At 37.1% G+C, this 12,031-nt stretch overlaps 1 protein-coding gene across 1 annotated transcript; it reads right to left on the reverse strand.

Moving 5' to 3' along the window:
• Positions 1-4,634: 4,634 nt before the first annotated feature.
• Positions 4,635-11,530, reverse strand: PPP1R15B (protein phosphatase 1 regulatory subunit 15B). The gene is made up of 2 exons (XM_007429728.4): positions 9,938-11,530; positions 4,635-6,911 (listed from the first exon to the last, which is right to left on the reverse strand). Exons 1-2 carry the CDS (start codon positions 11,165-11,167, stop codon positions 6,699-6,701), a joined length of 1,443 nt encoding a protein of 480 aa, XP_007429790.1. The 5' UTR covers positions 11,168-11,530; the 3' UTR covers positions 4,635-6,698.
• Between the last annotated feature and the right edge of the window lie 501 nt (positions 11,531-12,031).

Below are 12,031 nucleotides of genomic sequence, written 5' to 3' on the forward strand. Positions count from 1 at the left end.
CAGTACCTACTTTGAGTATCATCATGCATGTTGCATTTCATTATTTCGTTTTCTCTAGTGACCTGCTCATTGAGAACTAGTCATTTATTTGATGTTTTCTTGCCTCAGCTGGTTCAAAACTCTTACAGGAAGAGATTTTTGTTTAGTAAAAACCAGAAACACCAGGGATAATGTGAACTTTAATATGAAACAGGCAGGGACAGTATACCAACCTGGAAGAAAATAGCTGCATCAGAAGACACATCTTGAAACTCCTGGGTGGCATCCAGCCAGCAAAAAGGGCTTGCTTTGCTGGAAAGCTCAGAAGAGTGGAGCACGAGAAGGAAGAGCCAAGGTTCAACTAGTCATTTATTTATGGTTTATTAAACTGGATTTGCACAGTAATCTATGTCATAAAGCATTATTTACAAACTGTAATGCTGGCTTCACAAGGCATTAAAAAAAAAACTCATCATGCTTTTCGGGATGTTGTGTGAATCCAGCGACTGTTTTCTAGATATTTCAAACTGCGACTATTGTTTGTTAACAAATACTGTGCATCCTAAAGCTCAGATTACAAAAGAAAGGGATAATGAGCTGTGCTGAAACCACAGATGCTGTGGTTCACAAATCACAATTGCAGGTTTCACACAATAGACAAAATCAAACCTCATTATGGCATAACAACTTGGGTGACCCTATCTGGGAACGTTAATCACCAAGACGGATTTGAGGTATTGGAATAGGTGGAATTCTGCCATCTACTTCTTTAGTTTTCAACTGCCATTCAAAGAACTGATTACATCTACCGAAAAAAGAGGTAGAACACTCATATTTAATTCACCAACCTTGTTTTATCAGAAAGGTTAAAGCACACATAGAAAAATTAGTGCATGATAATGCTATTTAGCATTTTGGCATTGTTTTCTTTCATTTTTCACAGCCACATAGGTGGATTTCAAATAAACACTGGCAGCCAAGGCAACCATTTTAAAACAAAATGTACAACCCTCCCATTTTTTAATGAAACTCACCAAATTGTGCTATTGCCATTTTGTGGGCAGAACCATTTTGTTTTAGAATATTCACGACTGTTACTCAGTCTAGTTTCTAACCTCACAATGTTTTCTGAATAAAAACAAGTGCTAATAAAACGTGTAAACAGCAATGATGTAGCCTGTTGTTTTATTTTAAAATGCAGAATAACTGACTGCTAAATAAAATTGCTACATTTTCAATTAATCTAGCTTGCATAGAGGAAGGTAACTAGTAGGGAAACACATATTTGGCATGCAGAAGATAAAAGGAAAATTAAATGAGAAATAATCTAGAAGTTGGTTCCACCCAGGCTAGACTGGTCCCTGATCTTCCTCAAATGTCTGTGATACGGCCATTTGGGATTGTGGTCTTTATTATGAGAAACATATTCCCTGATGAAATAGATAAATCCCCAAGTTTTAGTGTATCTTAAACTATAACTGCATCAAATTTCAGCTTCTAGGAGAGCTTGGAAGTTTTAAGCATTTGGAGGCATGTTTTTTGACTCACTTTAGCAGAAACTAAAACCCTATTTTGAGTACCTTATTCGGCTTATATATACTGTACATGAAATATTTAGAGTTTATATTTATGAAATTTATCTGACTGCCAGAAACCAACTGAATTCTAGGCAGCTTGCCAAATTTGCATAATAAAAACAGGATAAGGTCAAAATAATGCAATCAACCCCTAAGGCCTTCTAGAAGAGCCATTTTTTCACCTGCTTCTGGAAAACCATAAGGGTGGGGCTATTCTACTTCAGTGGGCAAGCTACTCCAGAGGGAAGCTACTAGAGAAAATGGCTGTCATTGGCCTCTTTCACACCAAGTCCCTGGTAGCTGGGATTAGCAAGCGCTCCTTTTGTCTAGGTAGGCCAGGCAGAAAGTGTTGGGGAAAGGCAGTCCCTAAGGACTCAGGTCTGAAACTATATAGGGTTCAATAGGTAGCAAACAGGATCTTAAATTGCTCTTAAAAACACACTTGTAATCAGTGCAGCTCACTTAGCAGAGGAATGGTGTAGCAGTATCACTACCGACCATTTCTGGAATGCCAGGCTTAATTTCGTTCAGAAGAAATCAGTAGAGACTTATGGTGTTTCTGTGAAATGTGTATTAATTGAAGATAGAAGCTGCCATTAAGATTCCAACAAATTCCTATCCATTATCAAATGTCATCAACTCCAGGGTCTTCTCTTATGAAGAATCATGCCAGTTCTTGTAGGAAAGAAAAATGGACAGAATAGATTTGCTTGCTTTTTTAGTTAGCATGTCTGGAATGTTGGGGTGGGGGGGAGAATCTTGACCACTAGCTATCTCCCCCTCACTGCAAAGTACCAGGGTTGCTGGCCATAACCCCCGCTTCTTGGATTGTTAAAGCACAACCATAGCTACAGCTATGTTGATAGCAACACTTACATTTCAAAATGTATGACAGGGCTGCTGAATCTATGGCCCTTCAGATGTTGCTGGACCTGGAGGCAATGTCTCCCAGATTTCTAGGAAAAAGAAATTCTGTAGGGTTATACTAATCTTTTACTCTCATGTGCACACATACACACACCATTCTTGATCATTATTCTTGGAATCTAAAACTGAAGAGTTATCAAAATCATTAAGAAAAAAGAAAACAAACCTTATTGGCCTTGCATAATTTCTGCAATTTTTGTACCACCTTGGTTTCATAACCTGTATCAACTGAACTAAAAGAAAAAAAGTCAGTTAATATTTCATTGAAGTGTTAGAAATAATGCAATTATTCAGAAATAAATAAAAGCTGAATAGGCAGATGAACAGCCAACATTCAGAGGAGTTATCTACTTTCCCATATTACTGTTAATATTTTTATTCATTAACCCTCTTACATAGCCATTTTACTGTACACTTACAAGTCTTCCATAAGTCACACTAGTTCAGAATTTGTATTCCTGTTGGGATGTGGCTTACCCCTTCCCTCCCCCTTAATTGTTCTCTTCTACTTTCCTCCCTGATCTCCCACAGAAAAAGGAAGATTTAAATTTTACCTGGAGGATTGAACTTCTAACAACTAGTGAAGTAGGAAAGCAAACTGTACGTCAACAAATGTAAAAGAACCCATGTGTAAAATAGAGATTTCCAACCTTCTGGAGATAATCCAATTGTATTAGAAAAGGAAACCTTCTATTATCTGAAAATAATATTTTGCTAATGTGTTTTTTGGGGAGAGGTGGTAAAACATTGATATGAATACATGGATAACACATGCATAAATAGCATTTGACAAGTTATTAGAAGCATGTATATTTTGCTTTTGCACAACTGCATCACAGAAGAAATCTGATGTTGAATGCAGAACACATCTTAAACAACTGCAGTTTTTTTTCCAAGTTTTTACTCTGATATGAGAAGGGACAGTGACTGTGACCATCAGTCCCTGGATGTGCTGTTATGCGACACGCTTCTGTACTGACATTTTTGTACCATATTGAACCAGAGCATTTGCTACAAGAAATATGAGAGCTTAGTTCCCTAATCATGGTAACAATCCACTTTTGAAAACAGTCTACAATGTTGTCTATAATTGAAAGGAAACATGTATTTATATTTATTCTGTAAACTACAAACTCCTTCAACCAATGTAGAAGGAATCAAGAGAATTATTTCTAAATTTCATTGATTTCAAAATTTAATAGTATTCCCCTCCCACAATTTAGTTTTTCTAGGGAATAAAGACTCAGGACAGATTAAGAGCAGTAAAACATGAGTAGACTTTTTTTAAAGTCTGGAAAAATTAGATCTCCAATTGAATGCATTTCATTCGTACTTAATAATTCCTAAACTAATAAACTAACCAGAACACTGACAATTGTATTTTTTCAAATTTTGCAATCCATAGGAGTGCACAGAAATACATAAAAGTTGGAGAAATGTGTATGAGAACACATATAAAATTCCATGGATCAAATGTAGGATTGGAAAAAATAAAAATGGTTTAATTCCATTTTCACCTTCCTGCCTATTTTGTGAATATTTGCCGTGTCAACACTGAGTTGTACTGTTTTTTTGCTATTGACTCGTTAAACAACTTGTACTTATGCAATGATTATTATGGAAAATAATTATATTGAGACTGCAGAGCATAACAAGGAGAAAAAAACCCTACATAAATACATTGATGTGGTGTCATCCTAGCTGGACATGATGTCAATCTTTACTGTAACAATTTTCATACATCGAAACAAAAAGAGTACTAACTCAAAGCCATTTGTAGCATTCACTTTCTATCCAATTTATTAACTGAAGCAAGTGTTTCAGGACTGCCAACGTTTTTAAATCTAAGTATTTCAAACTTTTATTGTATTGCGCCTGCTACTTTAAACTCTTTTGTCAGTTTACGTGTATACACCAGGAATAGATCCAAGAGGATGAGAAATTCATTCTAGCACCACCTTTTAGGGCAACCTTGAATAAAATGAATTCCATATAACTGATTTGGTGCCATCCTGATGGCACCTTAGCAACTCCAGGTATTTAGTAAAGGCAAATTATAAAAGCATTGCAGAGCTCTAAAACTACTGAAGAATACTCCATTTATTTTAAGAGCTACACCCCAATACCATGGCAGCACAATCTTTCAGACAGTTTAAACATGTAAAGTTTCTTTATTACAATTTATAAGTTTTAAAGTGTTTTATTACATACAGAAATGTTTAAATATAAAAAAAACCCAATGGAATACAATCAAATCCTTTTAAGCCTGTATATATGAAAAGTTTTCTGTCTCTTTTTTTGCCTTTCTAAAATAATATAAAAATAAAATTCTGATAATTACAGTTTTGATTTAAAGTTTTAGAATTAGTTTTTCATGTCTCACTACTTAAATAAATTTGTAAAGACATCCTTTATTGCCACATGTAGCACCATTAAATCATTCTAGAGAGAGAAAAACATAAAAATGAATGAATTTTATTTCAGGAATCTGCACTCATTTTAAATGGCTTCAGACTAAGAAACAGAATCATTATTCCTCCCAGTAGTCGGCAACTGACCAATAAAAGACAATACTTAAAACAGTATCAAGGTAGAAAAATGTTTTGTCCTCTGTGGCTTTATCTTATGTGTGTTTATACAGAAGCCAAGTTCCAAGTACACAGATTTGTAGATACACTGGAACTGCCCCAGATAGCTCAATGAAATTTTACAGCAGTGCTTCAAGGGTAACTTTTTCAGAATGCATCAAGTATTCCATACATCAATTCTCTAGACTATTATATCTCAACACATACTTTTGTGTTATACAGAAACTATTTATTCTATTAGAATTTACCTGGACTAAAGCACACAGCATTTGTAGTTATAACAAACTACTGTACAAATATGAAGTCAGTGAAACTTAAGATAGAAAAAAGTAAAGTCATTTATTATGATTTGTGTTAAGGACATATTGCAACAATGCATGTTACTGGTATTTCTTGCTGCTTTCAGGAGTGGCACATCTAAAACTAAACAATAAGTTAATCTACTGTATTTATCCCAATAATTCTGAATACTGGATTTAGAGCTGCTTACCTAGGCCATTTAAATCACTATTTGGAATCCATACAAGATTCTAAAAATGTTTTAGGTAATCCAAACATGTATTCTAACCAAATACGTAACAATAATGATTAAGAATAGATTATTGCGTTAAGAATATTTCTAGAACTCTTAGAAATTGTTAAATTGCTATATGAACAATTATATTCATACTGATTAGTTTGGTAAGCTTTGTAACCAATCAACATTAGAAATCTTGAATTCTATTATTTTTTTCTCCATAAATTTGAAGTATCTGGAACAGACTGCAAACAAATCAATATATTTTAATATTTTCCTTACCACAGTGTTTACTGAGGACAGATTTCTTCTGAAATAATAAACAGAACTGCTCCAAAATTTTGGTGATCTATCCACAGAAGTGGAATGCTGTATCTATTAGATTGGTATAATGACAAAAGTGAAGAAGAATATACTACTAACCACCTTACTGGCAGTTTAAACTGGGGTTCCTGCCATTAACAGTCCAATACTGTTTGCAATTTTACTGTAAAATACACAGCATTCTATTGCAACTAAGTAAAAATCTCTACAAACATAAAGAGACTTTTATGCAGAAAAAAGAATTCAGCTAAAATCAATATAAGAGAAAGACCAATGAGAAGTAGGCAGCATTACTGTGTAAATTCATTTCAATTTCAATTCATTTCAATTTTCTATTATACACAAATATAAGAACAGGCTGCAATTTACAAACTTTAAATCAGAACTGCATTGTTGGGTTCCAAACCCAATAAATATACTTGCAAAATATTTTTCCTTTTAAAAAGTGCAAAATTCCACACATTTCTTTGTTCACATATATATTATGTGAATGAGACAGAATACACACACAAATGCACAAGGAGGCATTTCTGATTGGCTTTTGCAAAAATAGATACACTCATCATTAGAAAGGACCAATTATGCACATGCTGGATATTCAAAAGACTTGTTTCAACACTGCATCCAGCCTATATAGCATATTTGTTGGCAGAGAATGAGACATAGTATTAAAATTACCCCAGTTCCCAGTTTTATATTATTAGAGGCAGCTGTCATTTTAATAGATGTCTTGGAAGATGGTCATAAGCATCATTAAAGGTATTACCCTGGATAATTAATAAGGTGTTAAAAAATAACAGGTCTTTCATAACACATTTCCTGGAATCTATTACGAATACGCTGCCTGTGCTCTACTGTTAAGCAATATCCAATTGCATCTTCAGTCTCCTGAATTCGTTTATGGAATCGGCATCCATCACGTGCAAGCTCTTCCCAAGGTCCTTTGCGATCTTCCTCATTGCTTACATAATACTCAGTAACTTCTTCAAGGAAAGTCACCTATGAAAAGTATAAAGTTAGATCAAATTATCAGATATTTACATGACACTCAGTTTTATAATACATTTGATGTCAAAACCAAAACTTAAATATAAATGTATGTCTATCATTTGGGAGAAGGAAAGAATGTGTTTTTAACTCTACTATAAGTAAGAAATTCCCTTGTGGAAAAGATTCCTTTGTAAAATATATATTTAACTTGGTGTTTATGTTGTGGTACAATCCAATATTTACAGAAGAGATCAGAAGATCCAGATTTAAAAGTTATAATAGTAACTATGACTGGTTTTTAGTAAAGTTTCCTTCAAAGTAAACTCAGTTCTTGTGACTTAAAGAAACATATTCAGATATCTTAATATGATACATAAATAATCTGCTATTGTTTTCTTGCTAAGTTAGCCTATGTTAGTATATTTAATAACATTTCCTGTATGGAAACTTTTCACATAAAGAAAATTGGGTGTGTCTGAATGTACACTTTGATATGTTATGAATTTTTCTTAACTATGTATTGCTAATTGTTCCTAAATGAGCTTTTCTACTGGGAACATAGAGATGATCTTGAATTTTGTTGCTTCTTCCATGTTAAGCTCAAATGTGTCAGACTGATTTATAAAAGCATGTATGCATTACCTTTTGCTTGTAAAAAGAATGCTCAAACAGTTTATAGCAATTACCGTTCAATAAATTAGCCACTTAAAGAACCAGGATAAAGTATATTAAAGTACTGTACCTTCAAAATGTTAAAGCAGTAAAAACCTAACAAAGAATTATCTTAACTCCTCTCCCTTCCCTCAGTAGAACACAGAGTTTGCAGTCATCAGTTGTAAACTAGAATACTTTTTACCTTAACAGCAATCTTTCTCACCTGCTCCTTTTGTGATAAAGTCAAAAGCTTGTGTGTGTGTGTGTGTGTGTGTGTGTGAGATTAAGTGGCCCTAATAAAAAAAACTGTTGTATATGACATGGCATTTTTAATGTATTATTAGGGTTACACATAAAATCATTCGACTGCAAGATAGTACCTTCATACAAAATGATAGTTACATCAGCTTCTCCCTCTGTGCCTTATCCTTTCTCGCCTTTTACATCATTCTACAGTTCTCTCTAGGGCACCATTACCAGGTCATGTAATATTATGCTATATATTGCATACAGATCTTTGTTAATTTTTTGTGTCACTAGAAAGATACACAAGGGATTTGAAATTTGTTTTGAAAGTAGTCACTGAATGATTTACAGGGAAGGTTAATCTAAAATACACAATTTTATATGTCTAGGAATTTCTGAAAACACATGCTATTTTACTGCTTCTTTATTCCATGTAGATCTAGACAATATAAATTATATGCATTTTACCTAACCAAAAGGCAAAGCTAAAAATGGCAAAAAATGCTAACATGTCATTAGATTAGGATACAACATTCATAAGACACGTCTATCAACCGAGGGAACACAGCCTTCTACAGGCAGTGCACCATAAATTGGCCATATACACTTAAATTAGGAGCAGTGAATCATTAACCTTATTTTCTTTATAGTAACTCACTATTCTGCTTCATAAAAGCTAGTGCAAATTAGTGGTTAACACAGGAATAACATGTTTTGGAATAATTCAGGTCATTCCCAACAGTTGCCATGCCAGCTAGAGCATATGGTAGTCATAGTTCAAAACATGTGGCAGACACCAGATTGTCTACATCTGGGTAAGAGTGTCTAATTAATATGTCTGTATATAAAAGCATATTTAAATCCCCTAGACATGAAGCTCACTGGATGCCCTCTGACCAATCACCATCTCTAAGCCTAACTTAGTTCATGTTTACTGTGAGAATAAAATTGAATGGAAATGAGGTGAAATTTTGTACTACTTTGAGGTTAAGAGGAATATAAATATAGTAATAAAAAGTAGATCCCTTGTGTTAAAATCATAATACTCTATTACACATGCTGTCATTTTTTTCTCTTCAGAAAAGACAAGCATTGCCATAAACATATTAATTTCGAAGACAATTATACATCAGATAAAAAAATACTATGTGTATACTTTCTAAATGGAAGCTGTTTTAGATTAAGTATATCATGTCTCACAAAAACAACCCTATGTCTATATGACAGCACTGAAATTATTTATCCTACTACAACTATATGAATTTCCATGCCATTTTCAGAGCAAACCCCCACTACAGACAACTGCAGAATATTCTATTTCAAATATGAGTAATACAATTAAATGCTGTTTTGAAAAATCCAAAAGTCATCCTAGGGATTTCATGTGTTCAACCACAAAGAACATTAAGCACCGTATCTGGTCATTGCTATATGAAATGGAGTTACAAACAGCAAGCAGCTGCTGAAAAACATACAAACTTGCACTAGATGGTACTACTTCCAGTTTAGTGCCACATCAGCTGAGAAGGAAAGGGGGAAGAGAGACAATGTCTTAATACAGCCTCAGAAAAAGCAAAGTGGCTGAATTGTGATTTTGTGCTAGAAAAAGCTGTACATTCTAGAGGATGCATGACACAGTTCCCATTAATCACATGTAATTCAGAGTCTGACCGTTATTGCATTAAATGTCTCATTCTTATTAAATCAACAAAATAAAAAAAAGGGAATACCTGAAATACAAGGAATGTTCTTAAGAGAATATGAAAGGAAAACTCTAATTTTTCTTTAAGAAAGATTTCCAAATACTTGTAATGTTTTAAAATTAATTTTTATTTTATCACATTAGCAAGCAGAACAATTCTTGCTATTATTGTCTTGGATCTCTGAGATCAAATCTCTCAACTTGGGGAAAAGTTTTTTATGACCTGAAAAATGAAGCAATTTATTAAGAGCTGGGACAATGCAAACTACAAATTCAAGCGTTAACTTTCATCAGAAATGTGATCCGGTACATAAACCATATGCTTATCTTTTGCAATAGCTATCCCAAATTTTTGTTAGGCAGAATGCAAATGAATTCACCATTCAAAGAATGCCACCAGCATTAATAATGCACAAATAAAATATAATCATACCTTTTTCTTCTTCTTACACTTTTCTCTAGAGAGGATGCCATACCTCACACTTTCAGTGCCTCCATTATCAAGCAGGTGAAGCTGACAGCTAAGTAAGATACTATGTTGCGAGGGGCTAAGGCCTAAACTTGTGGATCCTTTCAAGTCACTTTTCCCTTTTTTCCCCGCAGTCTGAAATTGTGCCTTAAAATGGAAAGGGTTATAAGGATCCTCCAAGTTAATAAAAGAGTTCCACAATTTCAAATTTTCAGATTCATTTATGCTACTAGACTCCCATTCATCTTCCTCACAGGAACTTTCACTCCAGGAGGAAGAATCCTCTACTACCTCGCTCTCATTTGACTCTCTGGTAGGCCCTTCCTCTCCCACATTCCCAGCAGTCTGCACAGCTGCTGTGAAATTCCACGGGTCGTATGGATCGGGGCTACAGAAAGAGTTCCACAGATGAATGCTCTCTCCATCTTGGTTTATTTCCGACTCCGAAAGGGAGCCTTCACTGTCAAAGCCATCGTCGTCTTCCTCCTCCCCGTACCAATCCTCCTCCTCTTCCCCGTCGTCTTCATCGCTGTCCTCCCCCGCGCTCTCTTCCCCGCTGCAAGCGCCCCCCAGGATGTAATCGATCAGCTTGTTAGGACATGCCGGTCTCGGCACGACCGGCAGGTCGGGTCCTACGTCGGAGCTGACCTCCGCAGTCGCTTCCCGCCCAGCACTGCCCCCGTCCAGAGGCTGCGGCGTCTTCGCGAGGTCCTGGTGTTCTTGAGTTTCCTCACCACGCTCCTTCGGGGCCCAGGCCTCCCGCAGCTGCTCCTCGACCTCCAAGCTATGGTAGCCGTAATCGCAGTCCGTCTCATCAAGAACGGCTTTGTGCGGCTCCCACGGCACTCGCTGCAAGATCTCGGGAAACTTGGCCCGCAGAGGTCCGGGCAGGGAGCTCTTGTCGGTGCCGCCCAGCACGTAGGAGGAAGAGACCACGCACAGCTGGTGCTCAACGGCCAAGAGCGGAGTCAGGCCGGGAGTCTCCCACACTGGCACCGAAGTCTCCGGCGCGGTGGCGTGGACTTCGGAGGGCAGCCAGAAGAGGGGACTGATCGGACCGGGCAGGAGACGCTGCAGCAGCTGCGACAAGAGCCGCAGCAATGAAAACGGGGCGTCGGGCTGGGGTGCCGGCAGCGAGGGTTGGCAGGCGTTGAGGCGAGGGGCCGCCTGCTCTCGCTCCCTCCGCGGCTCCATGGGCGGTATGTTCCTTACCTCAGCGCTTCCACCCGATGTGAATCGGCCGCTTTTTTCGGCCTGTGAGATTTAGGGGATTTCTAAGGATGAAGCGGCCTTTCCCCGAGCTGGGCCATGCCATCTTTCCAAACGAACGCTAACCGCTCTCGGTTTTTCACAGCACGTTCAGTAAGAGGAATAAAATGGCGGCGACTGGAGAAGAGAAGAGCAGTTAAGGCTCAAGGCGGAAGACCTCTTCAGGAGAGAGCAAACGCGCAGGCGCCCATTTCGTAGCGACGGGGGAAAGAAGGGCAAGCTCTACCCAAAAGAGAAGCTGAAGTGGCAGGCGGGGCTTCCATCACCATCCGGGTAATCTAGACCTCCGTTGACAGCTTGTGATTGGCTCAACCACAGCCCCGCCTCCGGTCGAGAGGGAACGGTGGTAACTGGATATTGCCACAGACCAGGGATTGCATCAGCCAGTAGTTAAAAAAATTAATGAACTATCTGGGGTGGTACAATTAGCAAATTATGGTAAAGTTGTCCTTCGTATCGTTTGATGTAAGCTTTATAGTCTCACTTGACTCAAAATTTGACTTGACCGCTACCTTTGCCAGAAACCATTTAGGAGATAGTCTACATCTATCCATTATATTAACACCAAATTCATTTTCTTCGGTTAAAATGACGCCATCCCCAAGATGTTTCGGGAAGGAAAGGAGAAACCACAAAAACTACTACGAAAAACTGAACACTGGATTTGTTAACTCAGGTTGGGGGAAGGAAAGATGGGATACCCACTGGGGGGAAAAAATTGCTGGTGGGCTTGCTGGCCTCCAGAACTGGAACAGTCCATTGCAACATTTTGTTGCAAAGTCTACTTGT

Source organism: Python bivittatus, unplaced genomic scaffold (assembly GCF_059951505.1).
Source record: "Python bivittatus isolate LINGU-HERP-01145 unplaced genomic scaffold, Pbiv_v1 ctg000700_np1212, whole genome shotgun sequence".
NCBI lineage: Eukaryota > Metazoa > Chordata > Lepidosauria > Squamata > Pythonidae > Python > Python bivittatus.